At 47.0% G+C, this 16,828-nt stretch overlaps 3 protein-coding genes across 5 annotated transcripts; 1 reads left to right on the top strand and 2 right to left on the bottom strand.

Moving 5' to 3' along the window:
* Nucleotides 1–360: 360 nt before the first annotated feature.
* C15H11orf52 (chromosome 15 C11orf52 homolog) lies at nucleotides 361–7,712 on the bottom strand. Of its 3 annotated transcripts, XM_086339206.1 has the most exons (5): nucleotides 7,268–7,431; nucleotides 5,001–5,228; nucleotides 2,670–2,707; nucleotides 1,427–1,506; nucleotides 361–1,289 (listed from the first exon to the last, which is right to left on the bottom strand). In XM_086339206.1, exons 1-5 carry the CDS (start codon nucleotides 7,297–7,299, stop codon nucleotides 1,038–1,040), a joined length of 630 nt encoding a protein of 209 aa, XP_086195332.1. In that variant the 5' UTR covers nucleotides 7,300–7,431; the 3' UTR covers nucleotides 361–1,037. The 3 variants fall into 3 exon arrangements, with proteins under 3 accessions (XP_086195332.1, XP_086195335.1, XP_086195334.1); XM_086339209.1 differs by lacking the exon at nucleotides 5,001–5,228 and having other exon boundaries at nucleotides 7,268–7,712; XM_086339208.1 differs by lacking the exons at nucleotides 2,670–2,707; nucleotides 5,001–5,228 and having other exon boundaries at nucleotides 7,268–7,443.
* Nucleotides 7,713–10,731: 3,019 nt separating this feature from the next.
* Nucleotides 10,732–12,028, bottom strand: HSPB2 (heat shock protein family B (small) member 2). The gene is made up of 2 exons (XM_086339173.1): nucleotides 11,901–12,028; nucleotides 10,732–11,403 (listed from the first exon to the last, which is right to left on the bottom strand). The coding sequence occupies exons 1-2, from the start codon at nucleotides 11,992–11,994 to the stop codon at nucleotides 10,949–10,951; spliced, it is 549 nt and encodes a 182-aa protein (XP_086195299.1). The 5' UTR covers nucleotides 11,995–12,028; the 3' UTR covers nucleotides 10,732–10,948.
* A 1,025-nt stretch (nucleotides 12,029–13,053) lies between these two features.
* Nucleotides 13,054–16,382, top strand: CRYAB (crystallin alpha B). The gene is made up of 3 exons (XM_086339174.1): nucleotides 13,054–13,300; nucleotides 14,428–14,550; nucleotides 16,039–16,382. The coding sequence occupies exons 1-3, from the start codon at nucleotides 13,100–13,102 to the stop codon at nucleotides 16,240–16,242; spliced, it is 528 nt and encodes a 175-aa protein (XP_086195300.1). The 5' UTR covers nucleotides 13,054–13,099; the 3' UTR covers nucleotides 16,243–16,382.
* The last annotated feature ends 446 nt before the right edge of the window (nucleotides 16,383–16,828 follow it).

Below are 16,828 nucleotides of genomic sequence, written 5' to 3'. Positions count from 1 at the left end.
CTAATGGCCCAGAGCGCATTGCCTGCCAGCCTTCACCACGCCTCCTGCTGGCCAGGCCCCGCCTCCTGAGGGCCAGAACTCCGCCCCTTGCCCGTCTAGACCTGCCTCTTGCTGGCTCGGACCCCGCCTCCTGATTCCCAGAACCCTGCCCCTGCCTACTCGACCCACCTCTTACCGGCCCAGACCCCGCCCCGGAGCTCCGCCTTCGCAGCTGGGAAGCAGCCTTCAGTGCTTGCCAACCGCACCCGGGGGGCTCTGCTTCCGTAGCACCCGGTAGGGTGTTGGAAAGTGGTTGGTCTTCCTTACCGCCCTGAGTCTGAATGAGAGCTCGCAGACCTCCACCCAAGAAAACGCACCAACCAGGTTCCTTATGCGATTTATTGATCCTAACGGCTCCGCATCGCTGAGAGAAAACAGTCCAGCTTAAGGGGAAGTTTCTGGGCCTCGCAGTGCTGTCGACATCAGTGACTTGACGTCCTTGCAATCGATGGTCCGAAAACACTTGCTCCATACTTCAGTCCCTGCCCTCACTTGTTTGTGTAGGGTCTGGACCCTTTTGACCCAGCCTCTGAGGAATTTGCCCAACCCAGATCTAGGAGCTGTGTACAAGAGCTCTGAATGCTTCCCAGAGCATCTCTTCTTCAGCTTTGGAGCTGAAGGTGTATAGAAGAGACACCATCAAATGAACTCCAATAAAGTCAGCTCAAGTGCAAGTGCTTCAAGGGTAACCTGTTCTTTCTGCATTTCCCAGAGGCCAGGAGCAAAGATAGGGGTCAAAACCCCACCTTCTTGCACACTCAACTTAGTGCCCTCATTCTGTACAACTCCATCCACCCCCAAGTAACTCAAATATGACCCCAAGCTAATGGTGGCAAATAAGAGATAGGCCGAGGCAGAGCACAGGACTGGGAGTTTGCAATTCCAGGGTCTCTGGAGTTCTTTAAGCCTAAAAGGTGTCCACTGTTCCTAGGCTGCCAGCCAGTCCCCCGAAGCCGTAGTGATCAAATGATGCCAACAGGTACCTTCCCCATCAGGGCTCACACAAGGGTCCCGTTCTTGCTGTCATAGCGAGGTGTGACCTGGGGGAAGCGAAGGGTCGCATACTCTGTAGCATTTTTTAACTGCAGGTGCTTCACCTCCTGGACAGAGCGTGGCTGGGGAAGTCTGTACAGTTGAATGTCTGCATAATACAAGCTGCCCTCCTCCGACCTGAGGCTTTGACGACTCCTTTCCTGAGACACAGGCTGCCTTAACACCTGCTCGTACGTGTGTCCCATTGTGTCGTGGTCCTGAGAGGAACGAACAGCATTAAGGGAGATTCTTGGCTTGGTTGCTCCCTTTCCCCCTCTGTCTCAGGCTGGACAAGCTGAGTCCTGGGGTGCCAGGTCTGAACGGCCTCCTAGGAGGGACCGAGGCTTGTCATTACCTTCGTGTCATTCAGTTGCCGCCACCACTCATGCTGCGGCTCCTGCTGCTGCCGCCTCAGTGTTCGTCTTGCTTGGCTCCCTGAGAGGAAGAAATCCGACTTTAATCCGCTTTCTCTTCTGTCTCTATTGAAATTGCCCTCTTCAAATCTCTGTTAAACTATGACGGTGGGCTTCTGATTAATCTCCCTACCTCTCCTCTCATCTCTCACTTCCACCATTCCCACATCCAAACTCCTTAGCAGAGTATACAACCTGGCCCTTTTACGATCTGCCAATAATACCTTCCATCCTAATGTTTCAACAGCCCCTAACATAATTTTACAATTTTATGTTGGGACTTCCCTAATGGTCCAGTGGTTAAGAATCCGCCTTCCAATGAAGGGAATACAGGTTCAATCTCTAGTCAGGGAACTAAGATCCCCACATGCCAGAGGAGCAGCTAAACCCATGTGCCATAACACAGTCCTTGCACCGCAACAAAGACCCAGCACAGCCAAAATAAAGTAAAAACAAAAAACCCCAAAACAATTATATATTGAGAGCCCACGGCATGCCAGGCTCTGTGTCCGCATTCTGGGGATAGAAGGATGAGTTGGCTGTTTTCTCCACTGCAGGGAGCTTGCAGTCGACTAGGGGAGACCAAAGTATATAGACACAGTCCAATGTGGTAAGAGCTCAGCTTCAGCAAACATTTGATCAGTTTTCATAAAGTCATTCTCTTCTCTCTCTTCCTGTTTCTGCATGCTCCCTGCTTCTCTTCCACCTTATAAACTTGCTATTATTCCTTCAATATGGGTGTTTTCCCGCCTTCTTTAACAGCCTGAGTGTGGTGCTGTTGGGAGCACTGGTGCATGGCATTACGATTCTTTGTTTATGTGTATCTCTCTCTCAAACTTGATTTTCAGCTCTTCTAGGGCCAGACCTCGGTGTACCCTTCCCCTCATGCCTCTCTGCCTCCTCCAGATCCTGCAGAGTGCTCCACATACACTATAAGTGTTCTGTAAATTTTTGCTGGATGAATGAAAGAATGAACAACCAACCTCGCCACTCTGAGATAATGGAAAGGATGAGGTTCAGAGTTTCAGAGGTGGTCTGGAACACAGTAACCTAAAGATCTCTTTGGTGGACTATCTCCTTTTAGCCTTGCTCCACCTTACACCCTTTCTTAAGACACTGGTTCTATTATTCTCTTTTCTCTAATTTGCACTCCCCCCAGCACTCCCCACCCCCAACTCCCATTACCTATTTTCTTCTTCCTCTGTAAAGTTGATGTACAGCTCCTGTGAAAGGAAAAACAGATCACCCATGTGTAAGAACCTGGCCTCTGTCTTCTCTCCTGCATCCTTTGCTCTGTGGTCTCCTTAACTTTCTGGTGGGATGACTTTCCCTCACCTCCCTCTAACAAAGATTCACCCTGAGCCAGCCCCAGAGCATTTCTCAAGGGTAGCACACCTCTCCCAAGGGGATGGTTCTGGAAGGAGGAGTGGTACAACTGACACAACCAAACCCAAAATATAGCCCCAGGCAAGCAGGCGCTACATGCCGGGGATGTAGCTGGGTTGAGGGCTATTCTGGGATTGTCTAACAGGCTAATCTCAGCAGAGGGTAAGGGAATCCTGCCAAATAAGGGGATATTCCTGGATTCAAAGACCCTCTTGCTTTTCCTTTCGCTTCTTTTTTTCAGGGTCTGTCAACCCAGGATTCTTATCCTGGGAGTCACAGAAGCTGCCACAACCAGGGTTGACTAATTAAGGCTCCACAAAGCCCCTTCCTGACAGGTGACCTCCATCCCTGCTTCTTTGTCCTTGTTTCTTATTAACAGAGAGAGAAGTTTAACCTTTGACGTCCACAGCCCAGGAAGCTCTGAATTTGGTGAGTGACTCAGCTACACTGCCTTCCCTGCAGGACAGCTCTCTTTATACTTATTTCTGAGCCCCTAGGGTCCCTGCTGGAGCCAGCATGTCTACATGATTGTCAACTGTTTGATGGCCAGAGAACAACACTTGTCTGAGGAAATAGGCTGAATACTTCGTGGCTTACTCCGGATGCTTTTTCTTGCTAGTACATTTCCAGCTCTCACCAGAGCCAACTCTATTTGTCTGACTTCTGTCTCCCCAAGGAAGTTTCCTTCTTTAGCTAATTAAAAAGAAAGGGGGAAGAGGACTTCTAAATCATGTTCATTTTACGACTCTAGAAAACTTAGGATTTTTCCACACATATCTGACAGAGGTTTGTGTTTTGGTTTGATTTTTGGTTTTAATGCAGCTTGCTGAGTTGAGAGCAGTTAGTCTCCATCCAAACTCTACAGGTGGTTCAGAAAAAAAAGCTTTGAAACTATTTCTGGGTCTGGGTACTTCCTCTTCTGCCACTTCAGCTCTTCCTTTCTCTTACCATTGCATAAGCATAGCCTAATCCTAGCCTCTAAGTCCTTGCTCCTGGTCACTACTCTATTCCTACTTACTTCTACTTAAACTGATAAAGAAAATAATAATTCTAAAATAAGATCCACTTGGGTGACTCAGATTTAGTGAGCAGAGCCTGTTCCCAAGTTGGATGTTGCACAATGCCGGGACATGAACCCAGATGGAATATTCAGTTAGACTCGTGGGTGATAGGATTTTATTTTTAGCTCAGAATTAAGGAAACCAAATGAGTACTCTCCTGTATTGGTAGTAAGAATAAAAATTGGTGCAATTTTTCTAGAATGGACTTGGCAATAAGTATGAGAGGCCTTAAACATAAATGTATGTAACCACTGATGTAGCAGTTCTAACCTATAATCAGGTGCATATATGGATACTTATTATAGCATTATTTATAATTTCAAAAAATAGGAAATATTCTAAATATTCAACATTGGGAACTAACTAAATAAATGGCATCTCCAATCAATGGAATATCATACATTGATTTAAGAAAGATGTTGGAAGAACACCTAATAGCATGGAAATTTTCCCTCTTTATTAAGATAATAAAAAGCCAATATGTTTTGGAATAAAAACTATGCATATAAAAATTTTAAAAGGATTACATGGAAATACACTGAAATGTTCCTGTCATCTCTGGGTGCTTATATTTATGGTTGTTTCTTACTTTCTGCTCTTTGGTATTTTCCAAATGTTCTATAATGAATATGTATTACTTTTGTAATCAGAAAAAAAATTTCTATAAAAGTCTTTTCAATTGTCGTAGTGCCTTTAAGTTTCTGGAAGTTTGAGAAATAGAGAAGAACAATATTTATCCAATCCTACTAATATTCAAGAGGAAAAAATATATATCTTGGTTAGGTTATCTGGTGTAGTGTTTCTAGCCAGGCTCTAGATTTAGATTGACAGTATCAGACTAGCTCTATGATCTTTAGCAAGTTTTCTACTTCATGAGGCTTCCATTTTCATTTTATTTATTTAAAAAAAATTTTTGACTGTGCCACATGGCATGCAGGATCTTAGTTCCCTGACCAAAGAACAATCCCATATCCCCTGCAATACAAGCAAGGAGTTTTAACCACTGGACTGCCAGGGAAGTCCCTCCATTTTCTTATTAATTAAATGAAGATAATAATAGAAATTAAACCTCATGAAAGTGAAGTTGCTCAGTCGTGTCCGACTCTGCAACCCCGTGAACTGTAGCCCACCAAGCTCCTCCGTCCATGGGATTCTCCAGGCAAGAATACTGGAGTGTGTTGCCATTCCCTTCTCCAGGGGATCTTTCTGACCCAGGGATTGAACCCAGGTCTCCGCATTGCAGGCAGATGCTTTAACCTCTGAGCCACCAGGGAAGCCCTTAAACCTCATGGCATTACTGTAAAAATTAAATAAAAAAATAGATGTAAAATACTCAGCTAAGTGGCTGGTGTATAATGAGCAATGGTAAAAGCTGACTACTATGACTACCGTCATCAAAGGAAGAAATAACCAAACATGAAGGATATGAAAACTTGGGAAAAAAGGGAGTAAAAGACACTTTACACCCCCTTCTCTGGGATTTTTTATGTTTCTAGATGTCTTATGTCTATAGGATATCTCAGAGTTGTAAAAGTGCTTCATTTGTTTTTTCAATCCTGACAATATTCTGGAAAATTATTTGTTCTTGTTTTATAAATGAGCCAACTAGGGACCTAAAACTTTGGTGTCTTACTCAAGAAGGCAGGGACCAAATTTCTTATTTTTACTTTGCCTTCTGACTCTATCATTATGGCTGGTACACATAGGTGTTCAAAAAATATCTGTTTAACAAGTGAATGGATACATGAATGAATAGTAGCAACAGGACATGAATCCAATGTGCTTTTCAATGTACCTCACCTATCTCTCTAAACATGATACTTTATTCAGAAACAGGATACCCTCAAGACAGATGCAGGCCTGGAATAGTATAGAAGAAAGAGGTGGACAGGATAAAACCAGGTCCAGTGGGTTATAGTGTTAAAAAGAAATAACAGGCCTTGAAGGGTGTGGCTTGATGTGGCTGATCTCACATCATCAAACCATGGCTTGATACCTAGCATAACTGGAGTTTCAACCTTCCCCGGGAACATAGTCTTATATGCTCAGTTTGGAATTATCTGGTCAGCACCAGTGGGGTAGTCTGTCACATAGACTTCTTCCATTGCCCAGAGGAAAATGAGGTCATCTGCTCTTCTCTGACTCCTCCCTCTTCTGCCTATGAAAGCCTTCCATTTTGTACAGCTTCTCAGAGCTCCTTTCTACTCGCTAGATAAGATGCTACCTCATCATGAGCCCTTCAATAAAGTCAATTAAATTTTGAAAATTTACTTCGCTGAACTTTTGCTGTTTAACAACAGTGATGATAATACTGGAAAAGAACAATAAAGACAATTCATTTATTTTGAGGCTTTCCCATATTATCTGCTCTTCAAGTCTGTGATCTAAACAACATAAGTAGTGTTATCTAGTGTTATCTACATTAATGTATGAGGAAGAAGAGAAGTCACAGGATTTGCCTAAGGTCACACAGCAAACAAATGTGAAAGTTATATTCCAATATTCCTTAGATATTCTTCTTCTCACTTCTACCCTTTAAATATTTCTCACACAGCAAACAAATGTGAAAGTTATATTCAAACATTCCATGGATATTCTCCTTCTCCTCACTGCTTACCCTTTTAAATAAACATTTCTCCAGTTGATTTACTTGATTCTGGAGATGGTATTATGTAGTGGTTAAAAGTATGGGCTTTGAGGGGCTTCCCTGGCAGTCCAGTGGTTGACTCCATGCTTCTGATGCAGGGGGCGAGAATGCCATCCCTGGTTGGGAGACTAAGATCACACGTGCTGTATGGTATAGACAAAAAAAAAAAAAAAAAGTAGGGGCTTTGAAGTCAGACAGGTCTGGGTTGGAATCTTGGTTTATTTGCTTACTAGCCATGTGACCTCAGACAAATTAGTTAACTTCTCTGAGCCTTAGCTTCTTAGCTGTAAAACAGAAGGGGTAAGGCCACACCTCCCTCCAAATTGTTGGGAAAATTAAAGGAGATTATTAAGTGCCTGGAACATAATAAGTTCTCAAGTTATTACCATTATCTGGGGGAGAAAGGAAGAGAATAAAGGGAACGAGGAGGAAGAGGAAGACAAACAGAAGAAAACATCGATTCACCATTCCATTTCTGTCCTCCTCATTTGGCAGGCAGCTGCCTTGGCTGTGGTTTTGAGGTTTCCTGAAAGGAGGGGGCAGAGAATGGGGTGCTGCTCCTGGGGGTGCCAGGTGAAGAAGGTGACAGTGGGGAGTTGGCAGAGCGCTACGCGCAGGCTTTCTCTTATCCTTGGGGCCTCTGGGTCCACCAGCAGAGACCTTGCCCTCTGACCTTTCCCCCTACTCACCAGCTTCTCCCACAGCAGAGCTGGTTTCCCATGGTGCTCTGTCTCCCGGGGAGCCCGGCTCTTTTTCCACCGAAAGAGGCTTGTGCATTTCCTGGTTCCCGGTTCAGCTTTCAGCAGCAGCTCCCGGGGACTCTCTACCAGTGTCAGATTTCAACCTAACTGGTTGGACTTTGGAAGCCACCTGCTGGAAAGATTCCCAGGTGACTGCTTCCAGCCGGAGGGTAAAGGAACACACACGAGCTCCAGGTGAGAGCGATCTCACCTTCGGGATTTGGAGCTGCTTTGAGAAGTGTCAACTCTGAGCCTCAAGCTTCAGTAAAAAGAAACCTGAGACAGAAAAGGGTTCTGGGTTTCCTTAGGAAATGTCTTTCTACTACATCACACTGTCATTGAAATATATCTTCTATAATAAAAGTCTTACCTATGTGTCCCCAGCACTACTCAGGTTTAATTGCGTTTCACTTTGATGGTTACTGGTATCAGTCTCTTATTATCCTTGTCCAGAATCTGGGTTTGAAGACTGGACTCTTTTGGAAACTAAAATTTAGGGAAATGTATTCCTTTTGTGTTCTCTCTTGCTAGTGGAATGAATGTGGGCAAATCACTTTTTTTCTAGGACCTGTGAAAATAGAGGACTGAACTCATTACTTAATGCCCTTTCTGATTTTATGATTGGAGTGATCTCAGCACTTCTTAACCATTCACTTCTCCCTTGTCAGTACAGAACTATGGAATCTCCATTTAATCTCAACTCAGCTTCTCCAATGACCAAAATTAGACTCATTCCACACTCATTGGCAAGTAGGATGTAGTTGAGCAAATTCCTTAGTAGAAAATAGGGACTCTTGGAGAATTTTTGGACCAATACTGCAGTGTTCCCACCCCATCTTTAGTGTATTGTTTAAACACCCAATTATTTGTGTGTCCCTTAAGGATGTTCAGAATCCAGCACTCAGCCCTGTACTCCACAGAGAGTACCCTGGACTCTTCATTCTTCCTCCATCTTCTTTCTTTATGAAAAACAGGGATAAAAACAGTGACAGACTTATAGGATTGGGGTGAAAATTAAGTGAGATAATGTATATAAAACTCTAATCCAGGACCTGACACATGGGACCCTTTCAGTAAGTCCTAGCTATGGTTATTATTATTATTTTTTGTTCTCAGCTAATTGTTAGATGGTATAGCATCTTGCCTTATTATCTGGTGCCAAACCATTGCACTAGCCTCTTATTTCATGGCCATGCTTCTCCCTGGCAAACCACTCTGTACTCTACTATTAACTGTATTCTTTTCATCCTGTTACCCAAACTTCTTAGCCTGGAACTCAAAGCTGTTCATAATCTGGTCCCTTTTCAGCTACTTTCTCTAATTTAAAGGAAAACGCACTCCAAAGGAACCAGCACTGTGTTGTGGCAGTCAGAAAACCTGATACACTTTAAGCAGCATTAATAGAAGTCTAGAGTGATAAACTGGAGAAGGCAATGGCGCCCCACTCCAGTCCTCTTGCCTGGAAAATTCCATGGACGGAGGAGCCTGGTAGGCTGCAGTCCATGGGGTTGCTAAGAGTTGGACACGACTGAGTGACTTCACTTTCACTTTTCACTTTCATGCATTGGAGAAGGAAATGGCAACCCATTCCAGTGTTCTAGTCTGGAGAATGCCAGGGATGGGGGAGCCTGGTGGGCTGCCGTCTATGAGATTGCAGAGTTGGACACGACTGAAGCGACTTAGCAGCAGCAGCAGCAGAGTGATAAACAAGGGTATTGATTATTCCACTGAAATATGTACCAGTCAGTGCATGATTGGAATAACAGTTTTAGGTTTACATGTTGAATTTCAAGTTACACTTCAAGAGGCAGTGTATTCAAGAGAAAGTTGTCTGAGTTGTAAGTGGTATGGAAAGTCCCATAAAATATGGTTAAAAGAATTAGGTATGTTTTACTGGGAAAGAAAACCAGTGGGAAAAAGTTACTGAAATGCAGATTTTGGTTCAATAGAAGGAAGAATTTATAACAGATGTGTCCAAAAAGAAAATGAAGTGAGCTACTTTATGAAGTTCTAAGCTCTCTGTCACTGAAAACGTCCCAGCAGTTGACTAAGAATCTTCAGAGTGTTTGAATGGATTGGGGATTTGGACAAAATCAGAGGTTGCAATTTTTTTCTAGCTAAGGAAACTTTTCTTTTAAAGGAAGCTCAAGTAAAATTATAAAACAGATCAAAGCAAAGCTGTTGTAATAGAAGTCTAAAGAGGATCCTTTTAAAATTACTTTTCTTCTCAACTAGATGTTAAGATTCTTGAGAGTAGACAGCAAAGGACCATAGTTTTAAATTTATATTTACAGTGTATAACCTCCATGCCATGTTACTTGGGGGTTAAATAAATATTTGTTGAATGAGTGAACAAAAGAATGTATCAATAGTTATTTCTCTAAGGCATGCTTTAATTTTTAACAGATGGCAATCTTTTAACCAAGAATTGAATTATTTAAGTGAGGGTTCTTTTCCTGGGAGTCCACAGATCCTTAAGAGGGCATATAAATGGATCTCAAGAGCTGTGTGAACCTGTTCAAATTGTGCACCACATTTCAGAGCATGTGTATTTTTCTGGTAAGAGGATCTATTGCTTTTGTAAGATTTTCTCAAAAGGGTCTATGAAAAAGTTAAGAATCAACCAACCACTTTAATGGGATAATTTCAGATGTCCATTACAACCTAGTAGAAGATGTATTTGGGGTCAAGGAGGTCTTCTGCGCATTCATTCCTCCAATCATACACATTCACGCTGTCTTGATTACAGAAAGAAATTAAGAGGTCAACCCTCCAGGCTTTTTTGAATACACCATACTCCTAGTACTGAGACTCTACTGCCAAAGGAAGCTTCCCTGGCCATCATCACCAAACCAATACCCTTGGACTGGGTGGAGGGATGCAGGGATTCCTCTCTTTGGGATGTATCACGACTAGAAACAAGTGCTTTCTCTCCCAGGCAGAGAGTGGGGAAACTTTGTGGTTCAGCAACAATGGCAGAGGCTTCTGTGTCTATGTTGCTGGCTCTGCATTCTCGATCCCTCAGAATCAGAGGCCAATTTCCGTGGGCAGACCAGGGCTTTAGGCATCTCTGCATCCAAAAGCCGTTTTCCCAACCCCTACCCAAAACAGGCCAGACAGTCTGGAGACCCTTGTTTTTGTGTCTCTAATCACCAGCTCAGACAGTGCCCTCCGGGCTGTTTGGATGACATATCCCTTTCCCCTCCCAGGATCACACTCTCTTTTGTTGCACTGTGAGAAAATCCTGGCCAGGAATTTGATGTGGAGCCAGTGTCAGCTTCCGGATGTGATCTCAGCATCCACGCGTGAGTTCAGAGTGCTGTGAAGTTGGGTCCACCTAACTGAGGACGTTTTTGTCTCCTTCCCTGCCCATGCCCTCCTCCAGGCCACAGAATAGGGAGCAGCACAACAAGGCCCTGAGATTTGGGTTTATTCAGCTCCACCCAAAACTAAACGACACAAACAAACAAAAAAAATGCTATGACACGTCCCAAGGGACCAAACCATACACTGTGACCATGCACGTTTCCCTTCCCCCAAGGATGCGGCTACCTCCGGGGTGCTGGGCAGCTGCTTCTATCAGGGGCCGGGAACTAGAAAGGGGTTCAGTGGGTGCTGGGTCTGTGGCGCTCAGGGCTCAACACCGACGGCCTCCTCCTCTTCCTCTGGATCAGGGGGCGCTGGGAGCAAGGAGATGTAGACCTCGTTGACCTCTGTGTCCAAATGTCGGCCGCCTCGAGGCGCCTCCAGGTTGAGGATGCCGTCGTGGGAGAGCGCGGCGCGGACCCGCCAGGGGTCAACGTCGGCGGGCAGGACGTAGGTGCGGCAGAACTCGCGCGACACGAAGCCGTGGCGGTCCAGGCGCTGCGGGTGCCGGGCGGACACCTCCAGGAGGTTGTCCACAGTCCTCACGGTCACCTCATCTGGGGTAAAGTGGCTCACGTCCAGAAACGCCTGGAACTTGCCCTCGCTGAGCCGAAGCTCGGAGGCCCCTGCCCGGCTGCCCTCCCCACCTGGCGCGGCCCGGGGCCGGACATAGTAGCCGTGGTAGAGGGTAGGGGTCAGGATCTCTTCTGGCAGGAGGCCTGCGGGACAGAGAGAGAGAGAAAGCGAGAGGGCGGGATGAAGGAGGATGAAGTGAGAGAGCAGGAGGCCTGCTGAAGGCGGCAGCCGAGGAAGGAGAAGCAGGGGAGGGTCCCGCAGGCTGCAGGGAGGCGGCTGGGGAGAGGGGATGGAGAAAGGGGATACACTGGGGTAGAGGAGAGCAAGGCAAACGGGGTCTGGGTGGGCCGAAGAGGGGGGAAAGGCCCTGGGGGGCGGGGTAGGGTGGGGTGGGGTGGGGGTCGCTTAGGGGCAGATTCCGAGCCCTGCGGGCAGCATCTGCACCGAGGCCAATAGGAAGGGGAGCGCGCCCGGCTTGGAGGGGGCGGCGAGGGGGGAGTCTGGGGTGGGAGATGACTCGCCCCAGGAGTTCAGTTAAGCCCGGAGTGGGGTGGAGGCCAGTTACCATTGGGAGGTCAGCCCAGAATCTCCGGAGGTGGGGGTGGGAGGCAAGAGGGGTGGGGTGGCGTCCGTGCCATACCTTCCCCGAAGCGCTGCTCGCCCAGGCGGCTCGGGTTGGCAAACTCGTACTCGGCGGTGGCCGGGTGGGCATGTGGCACCGAGCGGCCCGACATGGCTGCAGACGCGCCGGCGGCCCCGGTCCGAGGTGCGGCCCCAACAGGCGCGGCGGGACCCCTCCAGCTGCCGCGGAGCCGGGGCGCGGCGGGGGTGGGGGCGGGGTCTACACCACCCAAAATAGTGCGGAGCCCGGCGGGGGAGGGGCGGCGAGAGCCCGCGACCAGCGTGTGACCCGCGCCGCCTGGACCCCCGTCCCCTCCCCTGCACACCCTTCAGCTGTCACAAGCCTCTCCCGCCCTGCACCTCCACCCCAACACCCCCCCCCCCACCCCGCACCGGGACAGCTGGGGGTCGGGGCTGGGAAGCGAGCCGGCGTGGAGAGGCTGCTGCCCACGGCCGGGAGAGGCCTCGCTGAGACCCTCACCAACAGTTTGCACGTTTTTCTCCACCTCCTCTTCTCCTCCCCAGTGGCAGACAATCGGCACCCCACTTCATACAGCTCTCCCCTCGGTTTAAGGTTCTGCCAGCCGCGGAAAGTGAAAGATGCAAACAACATTCTACCCTTTATTTGGGGGTGGGGTGAGGAGCCTTCCCCGCGAATGTCAGGGTCCTCTCTGAACCCAGCGCAACCCAGGGCACCACGTGGAAACCCGCCACGGCCATGCTGGTGGTCACTGCTCTCCCCCAGGGACCCACAAAGAGTTAATGTCCCTGGGGCCCAGCCTAGGAAGATTCCAGTTCCTGCCCAGGCCCAAGATAGCTGCTGGCCCCATTCCCTTGGCATGCAGGGCGGCAGGGGAGGAGGAGGGGCACACTGCCCGCCGCTTGGGATTCCTGACTCAGTCCCAACTCCAGAGGAGGGGGTGGGGGTGGGTGCCATTGGGTGTGGACAGAAAGCTAGTGAAACAAGACCAGGACAGGTCACTGGCCAGCTCAGGCGCGTTTGTATTTCTCTTTTCTTAGCTCAGTGAGTACTGGGTATGTGTCATACTGCCAAATCCCCAATCACAAGTCCTCATGAACGGGCGGTGAGCTGGGATAATAAAACTCCTGACATCACCATTCCAGAAGCTTCACAAGACTGCGTATATAAGGGGCTGGCTGCAGCTGCGGCTGAAGGAGCTGACCAGCCAGCTGACGCCCCACACTCACCTAACCACCATGGATATCGCCATCCACCACCCCTGGATCCGCCGCCCCTTCTTCCCTTTCCACTCTCCCAGCCGTCTCTTTGACCAGTTTTTTGGCGAGCACCTGTTAGAGTCTGATCTCTTCCCAGCTTCTACTTCCCTGAGCCCCTTCTACCTTCGGCCGCCCTCATTTCTGCGGGCACCCAGCTGGATTGACACTGGCCTCTCAGAGGTAAGTCTCCCCTTTTCCCGGACAGGAGAGTTCATTCTGGAACCTTCTGGAAGCATCTCCATCCACTGTCCTTTTCCTCCTGGCCTAAATCTATGCCTAAGGGTCCTACATGTCTTAGGCACTTGTGTGTCCTGCAGTGAAGACGGGTGAGGCCCCTAGTTCCTCTCTTCCCCAGTCACCTATTTGTATTTGGTGTGCTCCTCTGTATCCTATTTGTTACATTTTCCATGCACTATGAAGGCCATTCTCTATTCCTTATCTTCTGGGTAGGATGTCCCTTTCTGGTTTGGTTCATAACAATCTACAGGGAAAGAGTTGCCTTCAGACTCCTTTGCTCACCCCTTCTAACACCTCACACTCCTGACAAATACTGTCATCTCACGTTTCAGAGCCAGGAAGACAGTCTTGCCTCATCCTGAGCTTTCCACCCCTGCTGCATGGAGCTGGAGACAGCAACCACTATTTTCTTCCTTCTTATTCCCTCACCTATGATTTTCCGGGTTTCTAAGGGTTGTGACAGGGCGCTGGCCTGGGTCCAAGCCTAATGAGAATAGAATGTAGGTCCACTTTAGGGACCCCCCCCAGTTGTCCTAAGACGGTGGGAGAATGGGGTGAACAGATAAGAGTGACAGAAGCTGTCACAGATAACACTCTGGTTTAAAAATATTCAAGTGTGAGTAAACAGGAGCTGAGTGGGCAAGGGCTTTGGAAGGACAATGGGAGCTAGCAGAACATTCCAGATTGAGTGGGTGGGAAACTTGGCAGAGACCTGAGTAAGAAGAAGGGGCCTTTGTCTTACAGACAAACGACAAGGCCAGGCCTTGGCTTGGAGAAGCAGCACAAGGCACGCCGCGGCCCGTCCTTGTACTTTGTCCCCGGGGTGGCCTGTCTCCTTCCCTGTCCCTGTAAATAAAGTTTGGGCCTGACGACCAAGTGCTGTGCCTGGGGTACCACTACGGTGATGCCCCTGAGCCAGAGGGCATGTTTATTCAAAAAGGAATTTTTAGCTAAAAACAGGAGGATGAACGACCTGGACAGAGAGCAAATCTGCAGAGTGATGAGATTGTACTAGTATCATTTACATTCCTACCCTTTCTCTTACCCCGTCCCCACCTTGCCATTTCCAGATGCGTCTGGAGAAGGACAGATTCTCTGTCAACCTGGATGTGAAGCACTTCTCCCCAGAGGAACTCAAGGTCAAGGTGCTGGGAGATGTGATTGAGGTGCATGGCAAACATGAAGAGCGCCAGGTATGTAGCTGACTTTCTCTTCTGCTCTTTTTCCAGGGCATGCTATATGCCAGATACTGCCCTCAGCCCCTGAGGCCTGCAACATTCCAGTCCTAAGCCACTGGGGTCAGGAACAGGGATAAACCTGTTGTTGTTTTGGCCAGATCTTTGTTGCTTATTTTGATTTGATTGCCTCAGGGATAGATGGGATGTTAACTTCCTGTTTAAGCCAGTGGTTCTCAACTTTGCCAAAGTTAAAATTACCAGAGGAATTAAAAAAAAAATACTCATGCATATCTCAAATCATTTAAATCAAGATTTTTAAAAAGCTCCCTAGGGAATTCTAATGCACAGTCAAGGCTGAAGACCACTGACTTAAATAGTGGTTTCAGACATCTGATTGTTTTACATAATTGTATTAACTGCATGCACTTGGAAGGCCCTTGAATTTGAGACTTTTAGGTATTCCAGAAGTCACTTCTCTTTCAGTTCAGTCAGTTCAGTTCAGTCGCTCAGTCGTGTCCGACTCTTTGCGACCCCATGAACCACAGCACGCCAGGCCTCCCTGTCCATCACCAACTCCCAGAGTTCACTCAAATTCATGTCCATCAAGTTGGTGATGCCATTCAGCCATCTCATCCTCTGTTGTCCCCTTCTCCTCCTGCCCCCAATCCCTCCTGGCATCAAAGTCTTTTCCAATGAGTCAACTCTTCGCATGAGGTGGCCAAAAGTACTGGAGTTTCAGCTTTAGCGTAATTCTCTTTAGCCCATCTTAATGCTGAACTACTTCGTTTGCCTAAATTTCAGAGCTGTACTCAGCTCCTAATACGCTAGACCCGTGTGGAAATCAGTTGACAGCCCATCTAAATAAATGTTTGAGATGCATGAGTTATAAAGGTTAGGGATGGAATTTTTCAGGAGAATTCTAAAGAATGAGATAACTGCTCGTTACTTTCTGGGAGAGTTTTTCAGTGAGTTTGCTTCTTACTGATTAGTTATAACACAGTAACTTGTGCATCCAATAGTCTAGTGTGAGGTCCTTAGGCTGTTTCAGTTTTGCTGATTTAATTTAGATCAGTCTTCTGGGTGTAGTCTTTATTATTGTTTTTGTTATTATCATTATTATACCTATTGGTCTGGAACATTCCTGAAGCATCAGGACAATTTCTGGGCTTCCTTAAGAGATTCAAGTTTTAAATCGAGATGATATTCCAAATCCTGTGGGCCCAACAAACACTGATCCAAAACCGTTGGGAAATACTGCTGAACATATCCACAGCTCAGGGCTTGGAGAGCTAAGAAGTTTGGCTGTTCAGACCTCTCAGATTCTCATTGGTAGGAGTGACCACTTAGGCAATTCCATCATAGACCCAACAGAACAACCATTTCGCTTTCTCTCATGTTGCCATGCATTTGGCCACAGCTAAGGGGAAGGAGGATGTCTGAGTGTTAGACAAGTGATGCTATTTCCTGTTCTTATCTACCTCTTTCCTTCTTCTCTTGGTTTAGGATGAACATGGTTTTATCTCCCGGGAGTTCCACAGGAAATATCGGATCCCAGCTGACGTGGACCCTCTCGCCATTACTTCATCCCTGTCATCTGATGGGGTCCTCACTGTGAATGGACCAAGGAAACAGGCCTCCGGCCCCGAGCGCACCATTCCCATCACCCGTGAAGAGAAGCCGGCTGTCACTGCAGCCCCCAAGAAGTAGATGCCCTTTCTCTAAATGCATTTTTTAAAACAAGAAAAGTTCCCCACCAGTGAATGAAAACCTTGTGACTAGTGCTGAAGCTTATTAATGCTAAGGGCAGGCCCAAATTATTAAGCTAATAAATATCATTCAGCAACAGATACCTGTCTTGCGTTTGAATATTTTGTGTTAATCATCACATTATGTTTTAGGGGGCTCCAGGGACATTAGAGTCTGAATGACTGTTTCCAACACTTACTAATGGGATAAATTTAGCAAACCACTTAAAACTTTATGGTCTTTAAGTCTTCCACTTATAACATGGGGTGCTTATTCCTACACTCATTGTAAAGAGTAAATTAAGGAGAAAAAGTAGGTAAAGCTCTTGGCAGAGCTCAAAGAAGATCAGTTCCTACCTCTCCTCCCTCTTTGATTTTGGCCCTGGGTTCCAATAACACATCTCAATGATGTCTCGATGACAATGCAGAAAATGCCTTAGTGCATCTCTGAAATGAATCATGTCACCAGGGAAGAGATGGTATCCTCAACTTTGATATTTTCCCACTGATAAGCATTGCCTTCAGCAGACTTACAAAAGCAATAAATA

The sequence above is a fragment of the Bos grunniens genome, chromosome 15 (assembly GCF_055505025.1).
Source record: "Bos grunniens cultivar Pamir isolate PY7600 chromosome 15, Bosgru_T2T1.0, whole genome shotgun sequence".
Taxonomy (NCBI): Eukaryota; Metazoa; Chordata; class Mammalia; order Artiodactyla; family Bovidae; genus Bos; species Bos grunniens.
This window is presented reverse-complemented; position numbering and strand designations above follow the sequence as displayed.

Bases quoted from the DNA above. Each gene is read 5' to 3' on its own strand.
- C15H11orf52 (XM_086339206.1), bottom strand. From the start codon at position 7,299: ATGGGAAACCAGCTCTGCTGTGGGAGAAGCTG. The intron at 2,708-5,000 runs GTTTAATTTCTA...TTCCTTTCACAG, and splicing joins AGCAACTTCACTTTCATGAG to GAGCTGTACATCAACTTTAC. The intron at 1,507-2,669 runs GTAATGGGAGTT...TCTTCCTCTCAG, and splicing joins ACAGAGGAAGAAGAAAATAG to GGAGCCAAGCAAGACGAACA.
- HSPB2 (XM_086339173.1), bottom strand. From the start codon at position 11,994: ATGTCGGGCCGCTCGGTGCCACATGCCCACCCGGCCACCGCCGAGTAC. The intron at 11,404-11,900 runs GTATGGCACGGA...TCTGTCCCGCAG, and splicing joins CGAGCAGCGCTTCGGGGAAG to GCCTCCTGCCAGAAGAGATC.
- CRYAB (XM_086339174.1), top strand. From the start codon at position 13,100: ATGGATATCGCCATCCACCACCCCTGGATCCGCCGCCCCTTCTTCCCT. The intron at 13,301-14,427 runs GTAAGTCTCCCC...TGCCATTTCCAG, and splicing joins TTGACACTGGCCTCTCAGAG to ATGCGTCTGGAGAAGGACAG. The intron at 14,551-16,038 runs GTATGTAGCTGA...CTCTTGGTTTAG, and splicing joins GCAAACATGAAGAGCGCCAG to GATGAACATGGTTTTATCTC.